This window comes from Spermophilus citellus (genome assembly GCF_964194105.1).
Source record: "Spermophilus citellus genome assembly, chromosome: X".
Classification (NCBI taxonomy): domain Eukaryota; kingdom Metazoa; phylum Chordata; class Mammalia; order Rodentia; family Sciuridae; genus Spermophilus; species Spermophilus citellus.
In genome coordinates, this window is record NC_138190.1 from 24,848,798 (window position 1) to 24,874,105 (window position 25,308).

Consider the following 25,308-nt stretch of genomic DNA (forward strand, 5'->3'; position numbering starts at 1 on the left):
CCCTAAACAAATAATGACAAACCAGGTATACACACCAACCAGAGGTCCTTGCCTCTGTGTCTCAGAAGTTCCTAAGGATACGAATTTGGAATTTAGAAGGAGAAAGGGGAACAGAACAGGAGGAGAGAGAAGTAATTAGTTAGAAAACCAAATCACCAAGTAATTGCAAGGATAGATAATACATCTGGTTTTATTTCTTCAAAGAAAATACTAAGGTGTCATATCTTCATGTAAGTCTTCAGTTAAAAATACCATCATAATATAAAAACTTTAGAATCTTTATTCTAAAGGTGGGATTGATGGAATCAGATTTTATTTTCCTTTCCTTTCCTTTCCTTCCTTCCTTCCTTTCTTTCTTTCTTTTTCTTTTTCTTTCTTTCTTTCTTTTTTTTTTTTTTTGTCATGCTGGGGATTGAACCCAGGGCCTTGTGCATGTGAGGCAAGCACTCTACCAACAGAGCTATATCCTCAGCCCTCTGGAAGCAGATTTTCACATACATTTGTCTTTGAGCTACTTTGGTTTTATTTATATCATAGTATGTACGTTTCCCTCCCCCTCTCTCTCCTCCACTATCAGTTTGAGCTGCTATAGTAAAAATATTATAGATTGAATTGCTCATAAAGCAGAAATTTACTCCTCACAGTTCTGTAAGCTACAAGTTTGAGATCAAGGTTGTCAGAAGATCCTGTGTCTGGTGAGGCCCTGTTCTCTGATTTGTACATTTATACATTTCTACTTGTATCCTCATGGTTGGTAATAGACAGCAAGAAAGCCAGCTTTCTTCTATCTTTTTGTAAAGGCTCTACTTCCATTCATGAAGGCTCCACCCTCATGACCTGATTATCTCCCAAAGGGCTACCTCCTAATACCATCAAATTAGGGTTAGGATTTCAAGATGTTAATTTTGGTAGTATATAAACTTTCAGTCCACAACACTCTCTTTGTATGTTTTTTTTTTCTTCCTTGTCTCCTCTTCTTGTAAATTTCTGACACTTTAGGTCCATCCTCTTCATTTTTGTCTTTTACTAAATTAAGTAACTTATGAACAATATTTATTACAAACAAGAAAATGAGAGGAGCAGTTAATGTTTCTCTTTTTTTAAACAAAATTACATTTTATGTGGCCTTATACTATGACTCGGGTGTCCTTGGTAAGCAATAAATACCTTCATCCCCAGTATGATAACAGGGAAATCAAGATAAAAGAATTCCAGGGTACTGTGGATAGGATGGCATAGATTTGTTGAGAGGAAGTTGAATATTGAGAAAAGCTATTTGTTCTTGATTGCAATAAAGGTGTGTTTGTTTACTGATATCTTTTCTAACAGATAACAATTATAAGTATAGGAGAAAAGTTTTGATGGTCCATTGAAGTACAGATGGTTTGCTTTAGAAGTTCTGTGTATTTTTTATAGTTTATGCATTAATTCTGAGATTAACAAGGTAAATCTAGTGCCACTGTGCCATAATGCAGCCATTTAATATGATGACTTCATTGGTGGAGTCACAAGAGCTTTGGGGCCCTGAATCTGAAGCAGGCCTTTGACTTCTCTCCCCTTTCTTCAGTTATCCTTGTCTCCCTGTAACTTTTGTCTTTCCCTTTTAGCATTATCTTCACTGATATTCTTTTCCAAAAGATTTCTTGTGCCCACTCAATTTTCTAAGCCTTTTCCTTCCAAATTCAACTTTTATTAGTGGTCTACATGCCTTGCTGACTTCAAACCATACACTAAACTGATAAACACAAAACTTATCCAAGTGATTCAAATGCAGAGTGGGAGAAGTCTTGAGTCCATAATATTTAAATGTGCACACACACACACACACTCATTTCATTAATGCTACCAGTAAAATGTTCAAACTTAACTAGGATTTTTGAAGAATTTCCCCTTATTGGCCAGGTTGGGTCACTCACCACTGCAGTTGTTTATTATACATGGTACACTTAGTACAATATAACTCTCACTATGGTAGCTTTCTACAGACACAATTAATGTTTTAATGTAAAAATATCAGTCATAAAAAATCAGACATAATAAGGGATAATATCCAGTGAGACAAGAGTCACTGGTTAAACACTTTTGGTGTATTGGAAAAACCATCCACAAAAATAATTTCTTTGTAAAACTTTTTCCTTATTTAAATGGTATTGAAGTTTTTTTCTAACATGTTGGATTTAAAGTTCCCTATAATATAACTCTGTGCAACTGTTAAATTTTAAACATTGTTCATTCTTGCCCTCCTTTTTTGACTTATCAGTTAATTCTGAGCCAGTTATTAAACCTCTCATCATCTGTGAGATCTGAATGAACCTTGAGCTCAATGCTTTTATATTTTTTTGTAGAACTGGATTTTGTTTCAAAAAAATTAGCAAGAAAGAAAACCAGAGATGGCAAACCACCTAAAACTACTAAGTGCACTTGTGTGCATGTGCGTGCGTGTGTGTGTGTGCGTGCGTGCGTGTGTGTGTGCGTGCATGCATGCGTGTGTGTGTGTCTGTGTGTGTGGGGGGGCGGACGCTGTTATTGTCTCTTTGGAAGGGAGAAGATATTTTATCTTTGTAAAATCTAGGACATTCAGCTTCATCAAACTTTATTCTCAATTCAAGACTTTTATTACCTAATTCTTTGAAAGCTTTGTAACTCCTTGAATCCTGAGAAAAGTAATACTACTGTATTTTGTAGTGATTGAATTCTTCAACACTGGCTAGTTTAAATTTAAAAAAAGTCTTAGCTTTCAACATTGAGGTCTTTAATCTTTAATATTTCTTTTTATCCCATTTAAGACCCACATCATAGATATTTAATTCTGGATTCAAGAGTCTGAGTTCAAATTCTGGATTTTCCACCTCCACCTATTCTATATCTTTTCCTTTGACAGTTAAACTGTGAAAATTTAAAGTTTGGACATTGTAGGCGTAAGGTGAAGATCAGTGAGTTAATTCATGTAAGGTACTTTAACTCTGGCAGATTATAAGATACTTCAGTAGGTATTACCCATGGCTACTGTTCTGAACTAGCCAATAGCCTTTAAATTCAGAATGCCAAGTAAAGTGATTGGTTTATAACTGGATCATTTTCCTAGGGGAAATGGAAAGCCTATCTGGGGTCACCTACACTTGGGCCTGTCATTGGCATTTTGGCTTTTATATACATAAGAGCCAAAGTAGATTCCTTTCTGCCCCATGTGCATGTGTTTATACACACACACACATACACCCCTACCTCTTGAGGAAATAGGTTTTAACTTACTCCTTACCTCCACACTTTCCCACCTATTTCTCAAAATGTCATCAAGTAAGGGACAGTCATCAGTATAGTGTCTTAGCCCTCACAAATGACCTCTTACCCAACTTAATAATTTAACTTATGGCAAGTGGTAAACAGTAGTTAGATCTATTTTACAATTATATTAATGGGGAAAACTCGATAAGATGGTGTACAACTGTTGGTCCTGGCTTAAGATGTGTTTCCATAAGCTGGAATCTCTCAGTCATTTCACTTCTTTTCAAGCTAGAAGTTCTTCAGGACAAACCCTCCCAGTGGAGATTTACTATTTGCCTTTGTTTCTGGTCAGCTGAAAGTAATTTAGATGATATCTAGTGGTTTGATTTTTAGCTTTTATTTTGTTTCTTAGGTGCTTTTTCCTTCTATTGTTCTGACAATCCCCAAATTATGTAAATTTGTGAGGTTTATTATTTTAAATACTCCAAAATAATGTCTTTCTCTGTACTATTACTACATAATTAAACCATGGTTCACATGGACTGAGGCTACTACATTTCTCTTCACTCTTAAAACTTTTCCCAGTACTAAATCTGACATGTGTTGGATATGACTTTATTTAATACATACATGTTTCAGATCATCCAATTTTTTTTAACTTATTCATTTGATAGTCTGGACCATTTAATTCCAATATACTTACTGTAGATAAAGGACATATCTTCTAGAAGAAGGTGTACGATCCTCTGGACTCCCTGGTATCTATTTTCCTTCAATTGTTTTTTTCCTAATCACTTTGGAAGTTAGCAATTCCCTATTCTTTTTAGACATGCTATTTCTTTCTGTGGAGGTGGCCTTTACCTCCAGCTACCTTACTAGGAAAGTGCTTTCTTGGGCCTATGCTATCCCAAAGGAACCCTTTTGTGTCTTATAGCAGATGGCCACAACAGATTGTAGCATGCTCCTTAGCATTCCTTTCTAACATCCCTTGGGGATGTACACCCTCATAACATCATGCATTGTTTCAATTCAGTGGTCAATAATCAACTGAGCCATTTTTCTAACTATGATGCATGCATGTGGGCAGGTAGGAAAGAGTCACTTTGAATAAGAAGCAGATATTTACCTGGTCTTCATCCAAATGGAAATACTATTGAACCAGATGTTCAGACTGCCTTTCCTTTTTTCCCCTTCTACTCCATATCTCTTCCTTTTCTACACTCAACATGTGTAGAAAGATTTTCATTCTGATGAACTTGCCCAACTGATCTAAAGTTCCTAAGTGGTCAAAAAGAGTAAATAGACCTTGAACTTGGCCATCTCTAGCATGAACTGCCATTATTTCTCCTAATGCTCCAGCTGCTCCAGTTTCTCCTGGCCCTTCAGTTCCAGTTGCCGTTGTTCCCTCTGGTGCTTCAGTTCCAGCTGCTGGTACTTCCTCAGGTATTGGTGCTCTGGCTATTGCTTATGTCCCAGCCTTCCAACTCAGATGTGTTGGGGGAAATTGACTGCTGCTGCCAGATCTGGATCTGTCTTCTTTTGATTGTTCTCAGAAAGTACTTGCACAAGCACCTTAGTCCTCCAGCTTGGGGTCTTCTCTTTGGCTTTTGATCTCTTATTCTGCAAATCTAATTCTGTTCATCTTAGCTTCTTTAATGAGTTTTCTAATTTTTTTGTTTTTAATTCAATTAATTATGAGCATTTGTGAATTGCTTGGTAGTTATCAACCACTGACACGTCTCCTTGGCAATTTTACTAATTCATTCCATGCATTTTAATTGCCTTAAAGTCTTTGGCTATAAAAACAAAGTAAATATTATGACAGCCTTCTGTGAGCATGGAACAATGGAAAGAGAAAGACTTCAGAAACCATCAAGTCTGGTCTCCTTATTTTGTATTTAGGAAATCCAGACCAAGAGGGTAAAAGACTGGTCTAAGTCACAAAGCTATTGGTGACAAAGCCAAACAAAGAACTTGTAGTTCATGACGTCACATGCAGTGTTTGATTCTTTCTGGTGAGGATTAACACGCTGAGCACCACTGTTGTCAGTCATAACTACAAACTTTCATGTGAAGAATAAAAGCCCAGTTACTAGAGTGATCCTTGTTAAGGAACAATAGAGTCACAGAGCCACTGGGACTCAGGGAGCCATCAAAATATCAGTTTTTTAAGAGATTGAAACCCATCTAATATTATAAAGAACATGTCCTATGAAAGAGGTTCTCAAGTTTTAGTAATATATTGGATATCTTGAAATCCTCTTACACAAAAGTACAGAGGTTCAGGTTTTATCTAGGGCCTGTAACCAGTATCCTGGTGCATAGGGCCTAAATATGTGATATCAAAGTTTTTCAGGTGGTTTTGGCTTGCTTTCTAAATGTGAACCACTGCTATGGAGTCTAGCAGTGTTTTTCAAGATAGGACACTTATTTAGGTCTGGGCCCATTCCCAGACCTACTATCCCACAATTTCAGGGAATGGGGCCCATCATGAAGCTTCCTGGTGAATGGTATGTCCATTATTAAAATATGAGAAAACACTGGTCTAAGAGGCTTAAGTCCTTAAATAAAAGGGCTAGAGCAATGGCTTTCAAATGTATTGTTCCTGTCCTTTTTTTTTTTAAGAGAGAGAGGGAGGGAGAGAATTAAAAAGAAAATTTTTTTAGTTATCGACGGACACAACATCTTTGTTTGTATGTGGTGCTGAGGATCGAACCCGGGCCACACGCATGCCAGGCGAGTGCGCTACCGCTTGAGCCACATTCCCAGACCCTGTTCATGTCCTTTTGGCAAGATCTATATTTTACATTGTGGTTCAGCAACCCACATAACTAAAACAAAAGTTTCATAATATTTATCTTATCTAGTGCACTGAACTCGGTATTTACCATTCTAATCTATCCTATTTTGTTTTTAAATTAGGCAATCAGACCCACTAAATTGATTTTTAAACTCATATCTCACTTTAGTTTGAAACACTGAGGATTGAGATGTGCCTGTTAATGTTACATATCACAAATTTAAAATTTTTCGAATTCTTCCACTTTACTGTTTTCTATGCTAGTAATACCTGCTAGGGTTGCTTGCCTGAGAGGAAGTTCCACTTTTTTTTCCCCCAGTCATACAGTACTTTCACTGTATGTATGTATAAAGTGGATTGCCCTTGTTCCCTGGGCATAAGAGATCTTGCCACCTCTATGATGATATCACTACCATATCAATCAGTATAAAATAATAGAAAACTCCAATTAAGTGAAGTGGGGGAAAAAGGAATTACTTTGCTAATACAACTAGTCATCCAAGGGTAGCATAGTGCTATTAAGTGCTGTTTGATTTCAAATTCAGAGATCTCCCTCAAGTCTGTCTTTTCCCAGATGGCTCCTGATGGGGCACATTGAAATCTCCCTTCATGAGGGTAGCAGGCCTACACCAGACACTGGCATACTTAGCTGGGAAGAGTTGTGCTTGCAGACTTCCTATAACTTTCTCTTGGGCTCTTTGATCACATATTTTCTTCTGAATCAACCCCTGAGATCCAGACCCAATATTGGAGCTAGAGGTAGGGTCAAAGCTCAGGTAAACCATAAGGCTAAGGGTGAAGGAGACCTGATTTACTAAAGAGAATTTAAGGTACTGGTTCTAGACTTAGGAGGAGTAGATGCTGGGCAGCAAATGCAGATCTCGTCTATAAGCCATCTATTTTCATAGTCATCTTTTCCCTCTTATTTTCTTGGTTGTGATGAGTCTTTTTCTTGCTGCTTTTTATACCTATGGAAACCATTATTGTATTCTAAAGTCCCCAACTTAAATCTCATGGGAAGTAGCCACTGCCAGAATCAAGCACAGGGCCCTCAAGAGAAATGACAGTTTAAGTAACTAGAAAGAATTGATTAAAATGTACCACAGTTAAGAATGGATTTTAAATGAAGAGAACAAAGTAATATAGTTAAAAGTGAACAAAACTAGACTATAATAACTGTCAGTATTCAAATGTGTAGTGGGTAAGCTTGTATTATCTTCCCTGGAATCCTTTAAATAGAATATAGGCCTTGAGTTTTTTTAGGAGGTCCTAAAAATATTGAGTGACCATTAATAGATTTAGTTAAGCACAAGACTTAAATATGACAAATAAAGCTCATTCGATTGTATTTATTACCTTTCACAATTGTTGTATGTACTATTTAATGCTTTCTCTTCCTCAAGCCTTCTGTCAGGAAGCTTTCTATTAGGGGATCAGAAAGTATTTGATAGCTATTTAGTGAAAATAATGTTGACCTCTTAAAATGGCCATTTTTGCCCCTTGCAATCCAGCATAGGGAAAGAATGGTGACTTTTACATGATTCCATTAACCATTTCAACTGAAAGTTTTTAATGTAAATAAGCATTTCATACACGAGAAACTCAATATTTTGTTATTTCAATAATAGGATCAGGTTCTCTTTGTCACAGATTGCTACTGAATTTTCTGAGATACACATATTATCCTGGGCTGTGCATTTTACACTGCCGACCAGACTGCCTAGCTCTCAGGTCTTCCTTGCATTCATATATGCTTAGAAAATCCATACTCCAAGCACTTCTTTCATATTTTTTTCTATGAAAAGAATAAAAGTAAGAGGCCTAAGGTTTGTATTGTTCTCCTAACTTGGTTTATAATTTAGCATAAAAGCTTTAAATTCTCCTTCATAAATTTATTCTCCCCTAACAATATGCCCATTCATTTCTAATTTTCTAATTTCTGTCTATTAAAAGCTATAGCATTTCAATTGCTTATGTAAACTAATCAGTCTCCTATCCTTGAAAGTGATTTCATTATGAAGCTTTTAATGAAGTTTTTTTATATATATTATTGTATTTTGGTCCATAGTGTGGCTTGATCTAAGAACCCAGTCTACCGTTGAAAATCTTTATAAAAGAATTCCAGGAAATAATAACTTTGTCAAGGTAAGAGATCTCTTTAAAAGTATACTATATGAATGTTTGTTTAAAAAAATGTTTGCAGTTTCACCAGAAAGACTATCTGGGCCTTATATCTTTTGGCAAAAAAGATAATTATTTTATACAATTTATAGAATATTTCTTACAGATAACTGAGGCCAAATCAAGTCTTTGCCTTCCTCTCTTCCTAACCCATAGTAGGTTTGAAAATAATACTCCAATTGAAAGGCTGGAGGGGATTATAATGAGTCTCAGTGGCTTAAGCCATATTCCCCAAGGGGTGCTTTCTGTATTTAAGCCATGTTTTCTGAATTCATCCATATTGTTTCCTGTCTGGATTCAGGGGGAGAAAGTAGAAAATACTCTAGCACTTGGTTGAACACCTTTTCCACTTTCTTCATATGCAGAAGGCTAATAAAAATTGCCTAATTTTCAGTCCTTGTGTTGATCTCTCTCTTAAGATAAATGAAGGGAGAGAGAATTTTGGGGCAAGACATTTTTCTTAGGAAGGTCAAGATCAAGTTCTTCTAGAATCAAAAGGAAGTTCCCTTTTGTCTGTTTTTTTCTTTTTATATCCCCTTTTTTTGTTGTCAGTGGGACACTTAAGGCATTTTCTTTTGCTTCTTGGATCCAAAAATAGTGATCAAATCCCATTATTTGCAGTGATCTAGCAAACCATTCCATGCCCCTCTCCCTACCCAATAACTTCAGGCTCCTCCTGAAAAACCCCTTGCCCATTTCCTATTCTATTCTTTTTGTCACTCTGCCTAATCCTCACTCCCACCTGCAGCTTCACTCTGCTTCAAGGGATGCATGTTTTTCTTCTCTACATTGCCATTTAGGCAACTTTTATATTTCTTGCCTTCATCATAAAAATGAGATGTTATATACTATCTCACTTTTGACTTTGTGGAATCTTCCTGGGTCATCCTATGGCATGACCCTTGGTCCTTCAAGTCAGATAATAATTTTTCCATAAGTTATTTTCTTCCATTATTTCTGAGCATTGATCCTTTTTCTAGGAAAGCTAGGAAGCCTTGAGTTAAGATCTTTAACTTGTAGGTTGCATTGAAGTAAATTCTTTGGTTTGAGTTTTCTTATGAAACATGAGGTAAGAAGGGGAAATGTTATCACTTTCAGCAGTTAGGTGCTAAATGAGAATAGAGATCAAAGGGAAAGATACTTGTATTATTTTTAGGTATGAATTTTCTTAACCACTTAACTTTAATCAGCATTTGCAAATAAATTTGTTAGTAAATATTCCAACAGAAATAAGAATTGGACCTGATCCATTCTCAAGGAAGATTGATAAGCCCATATGTAAACTAATCACTATCCTATCTGTGACTGTGATTTCATTATGAAGTTTAGCCTTTATTTATTACCTCTAGCCTTTTATTCAATCCACATTCCTTCTGTTCACTGTACTTGCTGACTTGAGCCAGCTACTTTGTTACACAGAGCAATTCTGTGTCACTTTACTCTGGTGTGGCTTTGAGTTCTATTTTAGTTTCCAGTAATTTTATATTATATTATTTGAATATGTGTATGTGTGTATATAAACAAATATATTATTATTAAGTTTCGTGTTGGAAAAAATTAAATTTTCCAGCTATAGTCATTTTTATGATTCGATGTAGTTATGATTTAATGTAGTCTCTGTGAATGGGTTAACTATCATTTTTGTGAAATGTAAAATAAACTGCAGAGTTTTGGGTTAGGTTCTACATATGATGGTAATGTATTGCAGAAGTTCACATCTACATTGTCAGTATCTAATTATAGGACATCATGTCATTTAATTTTCTCTTTGCTACGTGGATGTTCTTTGAACTCAAACATAATCACTCTGATCTTTGTTCATGAACGTGCTTCCTGTGCCATGAGATAGGAAAAGTATTTCATTCATAATACAATGGGATTGCCTTTAGAACCAGTGAATATTTTGTGATTTGTTGAGTTCTTTGGTTTGGAGGTTTTATTTAAAACTGTTATAAATTTAATTTTCTGACCGAACTTCATAACTGTTTTAGTCCAAGACAGGCCTTCCACTTAGCACTTACTTCAGTGCAGTGAAACTTCGTTGGCTCCTTGACAATGTGAGAAAAGTTCAAAAGGCTGTTGAAGAAAATAGAGCTCTTTTTGGGACCATTGATTCATGGCTTATTTGGGTATGTTTAAATATAATGTATATGTGGGAGATTTTTTTCACAACATTTTTAGACTGCCTTGCCTATGTATTTTCTACCACATTTTAAAATTTAGTTAGCAGCATTCCTGACAAAAACCACTTAAGGCAGCAGAACATTTCAGTCTCTGTTTGAGAGTCATTTTTGTCTACTTTCTCTTTATTTTTTCTTGCCTTATTTCAGTGAAAATGGTGGACAACTATCAAACCATATCTCATATATCTATTATTTTTAGGATAAGTAATTTAGGTATAGCTTTTCTTTTCTTTGCCACTAGCCATTTCTTAAGAAGAAATAGCTATTTAACACGACAAAACACTTAGGGTACTTTTGTCATTCGCTTTCAACATCACACAGATGTCTTTTGTGTAATCAAGCCATAATATGAAGGTAAATCAGAGTGGAAATTTCTGTTAATCTTTTTGCCTATGCTGAACATGGACAAGTAAAACTTAACACTTCAAATATTTCCAACAGGTATCTTAAAAGTACATGTCCTGTGGTGCTTCTCCCTCTCCCTCATTATATTATTTTAAAAATATTTTTATATACCTTTATTTTATTTATTTATCGTTATATGGTGCTGAGGATTGAACCTAGGGCTTCTTATGTCCTAGGCGAGTGCTCTACCACTAAACCACAACCCCAGCCCTCTCATTATATTATTTTTATGATGATTTTCCAGTATTTCCAAGAGTAATATAGACAGTAGTATAATGAACAACTTCAACTGTGAGCCAGGGACAGTGATCATCAACCTGTGGACTATTTGTTTCAAAGATACCCATATATTCTTTTCTTCCTGCAGATAATTTTAATGCAAATCCTAGACATAATATTTTATTTGTAAATATGTAAGGTTACAGGGGAACTTCAAGGGAATTTTGTCCCAAATCTCACTTGCTGGATCCACAGAGCAGGTCTTTCAGAACCACTTCTAAAAAGAGGTGCCTTCTCCTATACTTGGATGGGGCAAGTTGGGCTTTGTGCTCTGGGCCAGGTGTTTTTCCATGTGTGAGTCATAATTGAATGAGTAGCTCTGACAATGTCTTGAACTAGAGTGAGACAAGAGTAAGAACTGTGAACTGCAGGAGACTGGAGGGAGCACATCTTGGTTTTACCCAGGTGGGATGCCGTTTACTCACTTTTATCTCATATTGCTTCTGCATAAAGGAAGATAGCATTGCTTCTAGTTCCAGTGGGAGGGTGTTAACATGGACAGTTTAAAACTCCACTTTCAGAATATGTGCTTGGGTCAGTACAGATACAGCCCAATGCCAATTGTCATAAAAAAGAGAAAAATAAAGCAACAGTGACATGGGGCTCTCAAAAATCTTTAGGAGGCAGATATTTCTATTTATTTCACCCAGCCAAATTTAACGAGACTCTGAATTTTCCAAAGATAAGAGGAAAACAAAACTGATTTTTTAAACCATCAATTAACTGCAGTTGCACTATTACAGTAAGCCATGAGCCACATGAGGCTGTGAATACTTTAAATGCGGTCAGTCTTAATTGAGATATACTATGAGTATAAAATACTTAGCCCAAAACAAGAAAGTAAAATGTCTCAGTATCAATTTTTTAATTGATTACATGCTCAAATGATATTTTGGATCCATTGGGCTAAATAAAATCTAGGGTTTTATTAAAATTAATTTCATATTATTATGTTTTTAATGTGGCTACTAGAAATTTTGCAATTATGTACGTTGTTTCTATTTCATTTCCATTGGACACTGTTGAAAACTAAAAAGCTACATAATTGAGACATTTCTTTCTTTTGTTTTATGTGCTTTGTTGCTGATTGTGGCCCTTAACAATGTGTGAATTAAGTAGGAAGTAAGTACAAATTTAACCTGGCTTTTTATCCTGTCTAGAGTTTGACAGGAGGAGTCAATGGAGGCGTCCACTGTACCGATGTAACGAATGCAAGTAGGACAATGCTTTTCAACATTCATTCTTTGGAATGGGATAAAGAGCTCTGCGAGTGAGTTGTGTTTTGTCCCAAGGATAGCTTTCCCAATACTTTACCTATTTATAACCTAAATCACACTATTTTCAGATGTCAGTGAAGCACTAAAATTTAACAGTTGATATTTCAACTACAATATGCCAAGTTTATGTTTTGTGTCTTTTTAAGAGAGGCATGCATGTACAATAAAGAGGCCAAATTAACTATTCTTCATGGATTTGGTCCTTCTAGAAATGTTCTTTGGTTTTATGTGTGCCCTTAAATTTTTATTGGTTCTATTGCATAAAGTTAGATTATTGAATATTCAAGTATATTTTATTACTCTCTATACTCAAATATATCCATTTTCTAATTTAAATTTTTCTTTGAACATATACATATGTTTCTAGATGTTTATTTAAAATTGTTATATACCCAAACTTACTCTTTTTCAGTTTTTTTGGAATTCCAATGGAAATTCTTCCCAATGTTCGGAGTTCTTCTGAGATCTATGGCCTAATGGTAAAAAAAAAAAAAAAATGAAATAAAATAAATGGAGGAGGGAACTTTGTTTTTTTTTTTAAAAAACTTTACCATTCAGAATTCAGCAGCCAATATTGTTGTATTATAGTTTGGAGATTTGTGACTTTGCTGTGCAAGTTGGTAGTATGTTAGCTAAGAATTTAGTATTATTTAAATAGTTTATAACTAAAAACATTAGAATTCTTCTTACCAATTGATTTGATATTCATAAACTTTAATTGGCTTTTCTTTGAAAAATATTAGTATTTTTTAAGTATGAACAGTGGTGTGGGAATGTTTGAGCCAGTTTATTCTTTCAATCCAAATAACTGTTTTGTAGTTGTGATGTCTGCTTTTAATTTAGAGAATGACTGTTCACATTTTAATGGTGTTCTTTTTTTCTGTTGAATCTCTTTTAATAGCCAAAACATTGTTATATATTATATTCTTAGCCTGAGAAAAATTTATGGAAGAAACTGAAAACAGAGAATCTAGTCTTGAATTGGGATGACTAATGAAACTGATATCCATAATGGACATTTTTACTTTTGTTTTCATTGAAACCCAGGGAAAAAAAGTAGTTTTAGCAAAAAGTGTGCTTAGCATCATTGAGAGTCTATGATAACAAAGGAGGAATGAAAACCTCTAAGAGGATTAAACTGGTATTTGAGCACAATATCGTGGAATTTATGATAAAACTTAAAAAATAAGTTTAAGATGAAGTGCAAAAAGATTGTGTAGACATTTCGTGAAGAATATTAGAAATTCCATTTATAGAGTTACTAATCATGGAGTTGAACACTAAGTGCTCTGGACAAAGCTTGAATAAGAATTCTGAACTGTTTCATTTATTATAAAGCTTTAAGGCAACACAGAATTCTTCTTTTCATTTTTTTCTGTTTTTTATTCAACATGGAATTTCTTAAGGGAGACATAGTCACTGCTTATCTATAATAAAAACACTTTTGTGGTTTCATAGCTATCACAAACTGGATCAGAGAAAAAGAAACTACTCTTGAGAATTAGTTTCAGAGAATGATTGAAAGAAAACATTTAACTGGCCTAGTTTTCTCTTGCATTTAAAATATTGTGCTTCTGTCCCTTTTTCCCCCGTGCTGACTATAGAAAATCTCTCATAGCCTGGTGAGTAGGTTGCCCACCAATTATGCTACCCATTCATTTGGAAAAGATACAGTGCATTTCCATTTATATTTAGACAAGTGGAAGTCTATTTACTTAATATATGGATCTAGAATGTTCATGACCCTCCAAAAATATTATAAGCTTTAGTCAGATTTTAGATTTTTTTCAAAGAGTTTAATTTTGTTTTTTCATTTCTTTAAAAAGTTTTCCATAGACTGAGAGTGATGGTTCTAAAATAAAAGACTTAGGTAGTTTCCTGGAATGAGAGATTCTAATATTATCTGTTACAAAGCACAGTTGTGATGTGCTTTGGACTTTAGCATAAAGTAGGGAAATTTTGATACAGTTTTTAAATGTCCTGAACATCTATCTTACATGATACTTTAAGGAGACTTTCAGACAAGTTAGTTGGAAATGCACTGTCACTTTTTCTGCATGCTTCATCAGAAGACACTCCGGGAATCCTTTAAATGCTCCCCACTGTGAAGAAAAAGGAGTGCTTTACATGCCTGAATACACAATAGATCCTGCTGAGAGTTTGATAATTTCAAAAGTACAAGTGGACTTCTTGTAGTATTTAAATATATCAAGATTTAAATTCTTAGGGGTGTAACTCAGAGATAAAGCACTTGCCTAACATGCACGAGGCCCTGGGTTCCATTTCTAGCACCACAAAACAAACAAAGAAGACATAAAACCTAGGTTTTCTATTGATTTAGTTTAAGCCTTTTTATGGAATTTAGGCTTTACTTAGTATCCAGGTTCAGATTCTCAAAGAAATATACAATAAATATAAGTAGCAGGTCTTGGGGCTGGGGCTGTGGCTTGGCCATAGAGCACTTGCCTAGCATGTGTGAGGCACTGGGTTCAATTCTCAGCACTGCATATAAATAAATAAAATAAAGGTCTATCAACAACTAAGAAAAATATTTTTTTTAAATAAGTAGTAAGAAAAATATTTTTTTAAATAAGTAGTGGGTCTTTAATTTAAACAGAAGGCATGAAAGAAATAGAATAATACCAGATATCTAGAGGGCATTTTTTTCCTTGTCATCATAGCTATATGAGGAAGGATTTTATTCTTACCCTCACTTTAACAGATAGGGTGCCCAAAACTCCCAGGATCCAAGAGACTTGCTCACAAATGGCAGAGGAGTGAGTCCAAAGCTTTAATTTGCTCTTCCTGGTCCATCATCATTACCTCAAGGATTATGTTTCTTAATCCCCCTAATTCCTTAAAATCAATAAAATGTGCTTTGTATTAGTGGTTTTTTGTTTGTTTTTGGCAATGCTAGGGATGAAACCCAGGGCCCTGCTCATGCTAAGCAAAGGCTTACCACTGAGCTAAACCCCCAGCCATAGTAGATTTTTTAATTAAATTTATAGTTTCTATAACCAGCCACTTCAATCTCAGTATTCTTCCTAGAATGTTGGCCATATTGATCAAAATAAAGTCCATTATTCATTTCATAATTTAACTGTTCCTTATCTAAATTTGAAGATATTTGTTTGCTATGAACAAATATCTAATACCTGTATACTCTTGTTTCTTAAGAGCAACTTGAATAGAAAGAAGAGTTGATAAAAATACAGCCTTCCCCCCAAAATATACTCCATGTTGGTTTGATAGCTGTTTAAATGATATATTAATCATATAATTTTGTAATAAGTTGAGGTATAGAGAGGTTTCAGCAGCCTGCTTGTGCCCTAACACCAACTAACCAGGAATAGAGCCCATGTCTCCCGACTACCAGTCCAGTGTTCCATGTTCATTCTCCAGCACCACGTCTGTTCTCATCGTTCTAGGTATACTTCTAGTATCTGTCTCTGTACTACTCATGTAGTTGAAACACTTGCTTTGTCTTGTCTGCCCACATCCTCTGGCACGTTGCTCTCTCTTTATGTCTATTCCTGTTGCAATAATATTAGCAGAGTCAACAGTTTGTGACTGTTCATAATCCTTATTTTAAATTTTTATTAGAAAGCTGGGGCCTTGGAAGGTGTGCCAATATCTGGGGTAAGTTTTGTCACCAAACATCTCCCTGATGCTTCTCCTTTCCCACTCTCCTCTGTGTTGTGGTTTTCTTCCTCTATCTTAATCAGTCAGCCTCTCCCTAAACTGGAGAAAACCAGTGAGAGTCACAAAATTGGCTAATTTTTGTTCTTTTGTAACAGTGTGAGTCATTGGGAATCTTTTGAAGAAATTAATTTTACCTCTCCCTTCCCATACCTATTATATTGTAGGGTATGGGTATTAACAAATGTGGGGAATGGCCAAATGGAGGACATGCAGGAAGCATAGGTAGAACGATAAATAAAAAGAAATTCTGTCACTCTTTTAAGAAAGAAATTAGTAATGTTGTTTTAGTGTTCTTTACTATCATTTTATACTTTCAGTGTCTGGGGGACCAGTCTGCTGCTTTGGTGGGACAAATGTGTTTCCAGGATGGACAAGCCAAAAACACGTGAGTTTAAGAAACAGACTTAAAAACCATTGTGGTGTGTGTTTGTTTTTCTCCTTTGGTGCTTTACGGAAGAAAAACTTTTTAAGTTCATCCAGACTGCAAATCAATACCTTACTCTCTCCAATATGAATATGTAGTTTTTAAATTATTCTTATTTATTTTATTTTGTGATAACAAAGATTAAACCCAGGGGTGCTCTACATCTCTAAGTTGCCCAAGCTTGCCTCAAACTTGCTATGCTTCTGTCTCAGCTTCTGAAATTGCTGAAATTAAAGATATGGGCCACTATGCCCAGCAAATGTGTACTTTTTATTTATTTATTTATTCTTTTTACCATTTGTTTTTCTTCGTCTCCTTCAAATAAAATGCATTACACCATATGCAAACACACTGGTGCAGTTTGGAAAGATCTGAGTTTATAGTTTATTACCTTTTTCTCCACAGGAACTAAATTTAGGTTCATAGTATTCTTGTCTTTTTATGGGAAGATTGGTGGGGCAGGAGAGAGGGCTGGGAAGAGGTGAGGTAGAGCCATAAAATAAGGTACAATTTTGAGCATATTACTCCTACTCAAGTTTTCAATGTAATCATAAGCTCATATTTTTAAGGTTATTTTCCTGGCACTGTGCTTCCCCTACTCCTAATCTAAAGTGTCTTCTATGACAAGAAGTAGAAAGAATGAAGGAAGTAGAGAAGAGTATTTTTCTCCTAATCTTATCTCCTTACTACTTACCCGTGTAGAGTCTGGAACTAGCCTCTTACCCACTTTAGGGTAAGAAAATGGATGCTCAGAGAAAGGTCATAGCCTTGACTTAAAGGCAGAGCCAGATCTCAAGCCCACATCTTCTCAGTCTGGTGCTCTTTCTTTAACACCATTAATTGTATATGAAGGTAATCTTTTAAATTTTAAAGAAAACACTTGTCAATTACATGTATTTATGAACAGAAATAGATATGCCCCAAAGGCTGAAATAATACTGATTATAACACAGGCTCAGCCAATGGCTATTGGGTTATATATAATGTTCCATATATTTAAATGACATTATATCATTTCATCCATACATATTGTATGATTATAATTTTATGGATTGGGGAACTGAGAATTAAATAAGAGAACTAATTTACGCAGCACCACACATTCAATGAGTGTGAAATGTATTATTTGCATCCCAGTCATCTCATTCCTTAGCTGGGGCTCTTACCCTCCATACTTTACTGTCCATGTGTGGAAAAGATTTCTATTTACCTAGCAAGAGGCAAAAGACTCTTTATATTTAATGGTTCTCATGATGATTTATTAATTTTCTCATCAGTTTTTACTTCAGTGAATAATGGAATGGCTGGGTAAGTGGCTCACGCCTATAAACCCATTGACTGGGAAAGCTGAGGCAGGAGGATCACAAGTTCAAAGCCAGCCTCAGCAACTTAGCGAGGCCCTAAGCAACTCAATGAGACCCTGTTACTACTAAAATATAAAAAAAGGGCTGGGGATGTGGTTCAGTGGTTAAGTGCCCCTGGGTTAAATCCCTGGTATAATAATCATAGTCATCATCATCATAATAATAGAATGTCTAACAATTTTAATAAATGTTCTTATAGCCCAGTGGTCCAGCAGGGTCATCAGTCCTCACGTAACGAGTATAGCATTATTTATGTGAAAATTTGTTGGGGATGGGGAAATATGAAAATTCTTTGCAGGTCTTGGTAAGGTTACGATCAAGGAGCGCTTACGTCAGCTTGAGTAAGGGAACATATTCTCCGAATCCTAGTTTCAGGCAGCTGTTTGAGGAGTCATAGAAAATGAGGATATTTTTGCCTTATTTCCTCCTCTGCCAGGAACACTAATGCTAGTAAATCAGATGCTGTCTCTGTATGTCAAGTGCCTACCATAGTAGATAACACATGGTAAGGACTCAATGAAATAGCCTATTTTTCCTTCTTTATTTTTCTCCCCCTTAAGCATTATCAGCCATATCCTTAAGTGTAATCAGTGAAATTAAGGAGTGCATGTTTGAGTACCTCTGTTGCTACTACAGGTTGGAGGAGGGAAATAACAAATTGTAAAACCCTAGATTTCATTTTTTTTTCCTCTGAGAGAGAGGACACAGATACACAATTATATATCAATCAGAACTTACGTGCTGTAAGAAAATTAGAAGTAATGCTTTTAGATTTCTTTTTCTATTTTCTTTCCTTGGGGGGTGGGTCAGTAGTAGGGAATTGAACTAAGGGGCATCTTGTCACCAAGCTGCAGCCAGAGTCCCCTTTTTTATTTTTAACATTTTAAGGCAAATTCCCACTAAGTTGTTGAGGCTGGTCTTAAACTTTCCATCCTCCTGCCATAGCCTCCTGAGTAGCTAGAATTACAGGCACGCACCACCACATGCAGCATGCTATTGGGTTTTAAAGCAAGAGAGGAAAAGTCACAAAAGATTATGTTAGGGGCTGGGGATTTGGCTCCAGTGGTAGCGCGCTCGCCTGGCATGCGTGCAGCCCGGGTTCGATCCTCAGCACCACATACAAACAAAGATGTTGTATCTGTTGAAAACTAAAAACATAAATATTAAAATTTTTAAAAAAGGTTATGTTAGTAACAAGATGTTTTACAGAATGAGCAATATTGGAGAGTGTAGAAAACATTGAACAATGATAATAGGGAAATTGAAGTCTTAGTTTAGAGAATGTAGAGAACCTTAGAGTAAGGTAGTAGAAAATGGAATTAGGGTCATGTTATGAAGCCCCAAATTTCAAGCCAAGAAGCTTTTTCTTGATACGTAGTGGGAAACTTTTGAAGTGTGTAGAGAGATGGTGGGAACTTTCAGTTAATTATATGGCAGTCCTGGCTTAAAGCAAGGAGAAACAAGAAAAAAGAGACAAAGAGGCCAAGGAAGAAGCCACTATAGTATCCCAGTGATGAGGATATGGACTCACCAGAGGAGGACACAGAAGGAGACTGTAGGTAGATGTGCATAACACTGCAGAAATTAATTATGGAGTCTAGGTCCTGGGACAAAGTGGTTAGGCTTAGCCAAAGTAAGGAATAGGTCCATGTAGAAAAATTTCTGTTAGGAGTATTACTGTTTGTGGTACAGGTAGGTAATATATCACAAATACTTAAAAATGTGAAATAAGTTTGATATAAAGGGCTGGGGATATGGCTCAGTGGTAAAGTGCTTGCCTGGCATGCATGAGGTCCTGGGTTCAAATCCCCAAACACCCCCCAAAAAGTTCAATATGAAAGTTGAGATTTTTAAAAAATTTCCCCTATAAAGAAGTAATAGGTATAGGTGACATTACCAAGAATAAGTATACAGGTCAAGGAGATATTTAGGACAATTAGGCACCAGAATAGAGAACTCAGAAACGTAGAATACAGTATTCATTAGTGTGGAAAACCACAGTAGGGATATTTAAAACTGAGGCATGGTCAGCAATGCAGAGTACTACAAAGAGGTTATGGAGGCTGAGAACTGAAAACAGACCATTGTATGTAGAAATTAGATCTTCATTTGGTTATCTCCAAGAAGGAAGTTTTAGTAGAATGCTCAAGATGGAAGCTAAGTTGTAAATGGTCACAAGAGATGTGAGTAGAGACATGATGGAATGTGTTTTCCAGAAATGCAACCATTTAGGAATAGTGACAGAAGTGCAAAGTTTGTGGCATTCACAGAATTATTGAACATTTTGGGAATTTTGGTTTTATTTTTAAGTTATAATAAGACCACAGAATGTTCCTTTGGAGTCTGAGCGGAGAACAGATGGAAGTTGTAAAATACATGGTAGATAGATGATGGGCAGAATGAAGTTCTAAGAGGCTGGAAAAATTAGGGTTGAACAATTAGTTAATCTTTCCCATTCTCAGCAGGGAGAAAATGAGAGGCAGCACAGAATTTAATGGAAAGCCCATCACTGATTTAGGGTGGGAGAACAGATTGTGGCTGCTTCTAATTTGTCTTTCAGTTTAGCTGTATTTCCCAATCTTTCTAGAAAGAACATGGATTCTTTGAATATTAAAATACATTTTTCAGGGACTGGGGTTGTGGCTCAGCAGTAGAGTGCTTTCCTGGTACATGCAGGGCCCTGAGTTCAATCCTTAGCACCACATAAAAATAAATGGAATAAAGGTATTGTGTCTAACTGAAAGTAAATAATAAATGCTTTAAAAAATTACATTTTTTTAGGAAGACAACCTCCTCTCCCTAGGGACACTGACTAGTATAATACTGTCTTTTACCTCCCTCCCAGCTTTGCTCAAGGCTACTTGCCCTGCCCCTGTGTGCCATCTTCTTTAGCTTTGCAGAATTAGAAAAATCAGATATATTTCTGGGATATTTAAAATGGTACAATGTTGAGACAAGTTATGTAGACCACATAAATGCTGATAGCTTCACATGTGTTTGATGACTGAGAAGACAGAATAATATAATTTAAGAGGAAATTAATTGCCCGTGTACTGCTTTGAAAGCTACAGTCTAAAGGTACCAAAAAAATCTCTTCATACATTGATAAAACTTATAATTACTAAGTATATTAATTGAAGAATTCACTTCAACACTTATACACAACTATTCAGTATAAAGAGTGTTTAAGCCACCAGGTATGGTCGTGTATGCCTGTAATCCCAGTGGCTCAGGAGCCTGAAGCAGGAGGATTGAAAGTTCAAAGCCAGCCATAGCAATTTATCAAGGCCCTCAGCAATTTAGCAAGACGTTGTCCCAAAATAAAAAAGGGCTGGGGATATCACTTAATAGTTAAGCACCCTGGGTTCAATCCCCAGTAACCCCACCCAATAAAGAAACAAACAAACAAAGAGTGTTAACTGAAAAAAATTTAAAAATAGGGTGTTTAGCCGGACACTAAATTGATACCTGCTTTTCCCTTAAAAAGAATGGAATTAGCTAGGCATCGTGGTGCATACCTGTAATCCCAGCCCCTGGGAGGCAAAGGCAGGAGGATTGCTAGCTCAAAGCTAGCCTCAGTAACAGTGAGGCACTAAGCAACTCAGTGAGACCCTGACTCATTTAAATAAAATACAAAATAGAACTGGGATGTGGCTCAGTGGTCAAGTGCCGCTGAGTTCAATCCCGAGTGTCCCCCCCACAAAAAAAACCCGTGAAATGAATGACACATGCTTGTAATTCTAGCCTCAAACCGCTGAGGCAGGAGGATCACAAGTTTGAGGACAGACTGGGCAGTTTAGCAAGACCCTATTTCAAAATAAGATTATTTTTGAAGGAGTGTGGGTTGTAGCTCATTAGTAGAGCACCTCTGAGTTCAAATCTCAGTACCAGTACTACCCCCCCCCAAAAAAAGAAAAAAACACCATGAAATGATAACTAGATTTTATTTTATTTTAATTTTTTTTGTGGTGCTGGAGATTGAACCCAGGACCTTTGCATGCGAGGCAAGCACTCTACCAACTGAGCTATATCCCCAGCCCTATTTATTTTTATTAAGAGATTAACTTGGAATATACAATATAGCCTTTTAAGCAATTTGGCAAGAAAAAGGTACAGCTATTTGTGTTTTCACTTGTAAATGTATTTAATTATTTATTTTTAGTTGTAGTTGGACACAATACCTTTATTTAATTAATTAATTTATTTTTATGTGGTGCTGAGTTCGAACCCAGGGCCTCCATGTGTGAGGCTAGAGCTGTACTGCTGAGCCACAACCCCAGCCCCCTGTAAATGTATTACTTGTATCTGGTGTTATTTGGCAAGTGTCTTTACAAAATTGGGTATTCATTACTGCTGTGCTCTTTGAATGTGTCACCTGTTCATCAAGCAAGCCAAGAGTCTGGGTAAGAAGAGATGGAATTACCTTGGGCTAAATGTTTATTAGGAAAAAATTGCCTTTGGTTCACGTTTGTTGCACAAGACAAATGCAGCTGATGAATCTGTTTGATAGTAAATTCTGTCGGGACCCTTCTGCTAGCCCCTAGACTGAGTACTATCCCTTGTCCCACTTGCTGGAATGTCACCAGCTGAGAACTGTGGTAGCTCAGTGCATATCAGCAAGGCTTGAGGGGAGGGAATCTCAAGCTTGGGCAGAGTCATCGGTTACCCTTGTTACCCCATCTCAGTTTAAAACTGTTTCTTTATGACTCTTACTAGTATCAGTTAGGACTGCTTATCTGCCTGGCACAAGTCAAAACTACTCATTACTGTCAAGTGCCAGACTTGTTGCAGAGTCCAAAACTTATACTGATAAGTCTGCCATGAGGAAATTCCGTTCTTCCCTATCACCTGTGTTGCATTCTGGCTCTGATTATGCCACCACTGTTATAATTCCCTCTCCTTCAGAAAGAATGGGAAATGTAGACCTTGAATAGTTTGTCTTTCTATGCTGCTCTTGTCCTGGCTTTTCAGCTACACTTTTCCATATTCTGCTCCTAGTCTCCTTACCCTGCCAGAAGATAGAGACATTTCTCAGTTTATTAACTTATTGAAAGGGAAGCACAATAAAATGAATATGACCAAACTGAATGGAGCACAGTGCATCCCAATATCAAGACATTAATTAAATATATATATATAAATTACAGAAAAATCAGTAGGGTAGAGTGAGGGAAGCAGGGGGAGGGAGAAAGGAGAAGGGGTAAGTTCTAGGGACTGAATTAGAGCAAATTATATTCCATGCTTTTGTGGTTATGTCAAAATGTACCCTACTGGGGCTGGGGATGTGGCTCAAGCGGTAACGCGCTCGCCTGGCATGCGTGCGGCCCGGGTTCGATCCTCAGCACCACATACAAACAAACATGTTGTGTCCACCGAAAACTAAAAAATAAACATTAAAAAAATTCTCTCTCTCTCTCTCTCTCTCTCTCTCTCATTCTCTCTAAAAAAATGTATCCTACTTAAAAAAGAATTTTAAAAATGCATATTAAAAATAACTATTAGGGGCTGGGGATGTGGCTCAAGCGGTAGTGCGCTCGCCTGGCATGCGGGCGGCCCGGGTTCGATCCTCAGCACCACATACAAACAAAGATGTTGTGTCCACCGAGAACTAAAAAATAAATATTAAAAAATTCTCTCTCTCTCTCCTCTCTCACTCTCTCTTTAAAAAAAAAATAAATAACTATTAATGATAGAGCTAAGCTAGTGAACTCCATTGTTGAGTGGCTGTTAAGTGATAATGCTTTATTCCACATGACTTAGTAACATAACTGCAATGAAACACAGAATTTGTTGTAATTTAATCTTTTTTTTTAAGTAAACACAGCCATGGGTGATGACCAAGTACTAAATACTATAGCTACATTTTTGTTCCATTATATCAAGTAAATTTTCTTCTAGATTGATCTCTGAAACATTCTACCATAAAGGGTATATGATACTTGGTAGCTTTCAGGACTTGCCTAAAACTTTTAATATAATGACTTCTGTTGTACTAAATTAAATGTCAGTTTAGATCATTTGTATTGTTAATACTTTATCATTTGTTTTAAATAAAATTGTCATACTCTTCATTTTTCCTTCCACTTATAGGTATGGTACAGGATGTTTCTTACTATGTAATACAGGCCATAAGGTTGGTTTTTCTTTTAAATAAAAAGATTGACAGTCTTCTTTAAGTTCATATGAATAATGCTTGAATATAATTTGCTATTAATTGACTTTTGAGACTTAAGTTTTTACTTAATGTTTATCAGTGTTTAACTTAGAGTTCAATAAAAATGATGAAACTCATGACATTTGAATGATTTTTGTGTAGGAAGAACCATTTTATGTTCTTTCAATGTATGTGTATGTGTGTTTTTGAAAAAATATTAGTTATTGATGGACCTTTATTTATTTGTTTGTTTATACTTGGTGCTGAGAATCAAGTGTCCTCCCGCATGCTAGGCAAGCACTCTACCACTGAGCCACAAGCCCAGCCCCTATGTGTGTGCTTTTAATTGTGTTAGTTGAAATCTAGACACTGATCTTGGGGCTGGGGATGTGGCTCAAGTGGTAGCACGCTCGCCTGGCATCTGTGCGGCCCGGGTTCGATCCTCAGCACCACATACAAACAAAGATGTTGTGTCCACTGAGAACTAAAAAATAAATATTACAAAATTCTTTCTCACTCTTTCTTTAAAAAAAAGAGGGCCATCCTTCCCAACAGTCCCTATCAGTAGATGGATTAGACACTGATCTTGTCAGATTTCTAATACAAATCTAATTTGGAATAAGCAATAAACTTGTTGCACAATTCAAGTGTTTTTTTAAAAAAAATATTTATTTAGTTATAGATGAACACACGGTATTTTTAATTTATTTTTATGTGATGCTGAGGATTGAATCCAGTGCCCCATACATGAGAGGCAAGCACTTTACCACTGAGATACAGCCTCAGCCCCTCAAGTGTTTTTAATACTCATGATTTTGACTAATATTTTTTAAATTGACCTATTGATTATTTTGAAGCTATCATTTTAAGATTTTTCTAATATTATTTTTATTGAGATATAACTGATAATTAAAAATTGTATACATATAAAGCATATAGCATTATGAAACTGTCAGTTTAGATTTTAAAAATATGCTATGTTTTAATTTTCTCCACATTGACGTGTTTTATTTTTCTTTCTGATAGTGTGTATTTTCTGAACATGGCCTTCTGACCACAGTGGCTTACAAACTTGGCAGAGACAAACCAGTATATTATGCATTGGAAGTAAGTTCTTTTCAATCAATATGAATGATATGACAAACATTCAAATAAAATGAAAATTATAGTGTTTTCTAATATCTTTTCTGCTAAATATAAATATATAGGGCTCAAAAATTTCCTTTTTTTCCCCTTTGCCTTTGATTGAGTGGAAAGATCCTGGGACTGAGCTGGGGATCACTACTTCTAGGAGACCTTGATTATATTGCGTCC

The 25,308-nt window shown here is 35.9% G+C and overlaps 1 protein-coding gene across 7 annotated transcripts in view; it reads left to right on the forward strand.

The window, feature by feature from the left end:
* Positions 1-25,308, forward strand: part of GK (glycerol kinase) — an 80,869-nt gene that overhangs the window by 29,135 nt on the left and 26,426 nt on the right. For 4 of the 7 annotated variants that reach the window (XR_014020073.1, XM_081277796.1, XM_081277792.1 and 1 more), the window contains exons 5-14: positions 4,585-4,668; positions 8,094-8,170; positions 10,198-10,335; positions 12,234-12,343; positions 12,763-12,829; positions 13,955-13,972; positions 15,954-15,989; positions 16,370-16,437; positions 23,931-23,973; positions 25,021-25,101. Coding sequence is in view for 6 of the 7 variants with exons in the window: in XM_081277796.1 (XP_081133922.1) it covers positions 4,585-4,668; positions 8,094-8,170; positions 10,198-10,335; positions 12,234-12,343; positions 12,763-12,829; positions 13,955-13,972; positions 15,954-15,989; positions 16,370-16,437; positions 23,931-23,973; positions 25,021-25,101 (722 nt within the window). In the remaining variant the exon portion in view is untranslated. The remainder of the gene's footprint in view (positions 1-4,584; positions 4,669-8,093; positions 8,171-10,197; positions 10,336-12,233; positions 12,344-12,762; positions 12,830-13,954; positions 13,973-15,953; positions 15,990-16,369; positions 16,438-23,930; positions 23,974-25,020; positions 25,102-25,308) is intronic. The other 3 variants (XM_081277793.1, XM_081277794.1, XM_081277797.1) reach the window with 3 other exon arrangements.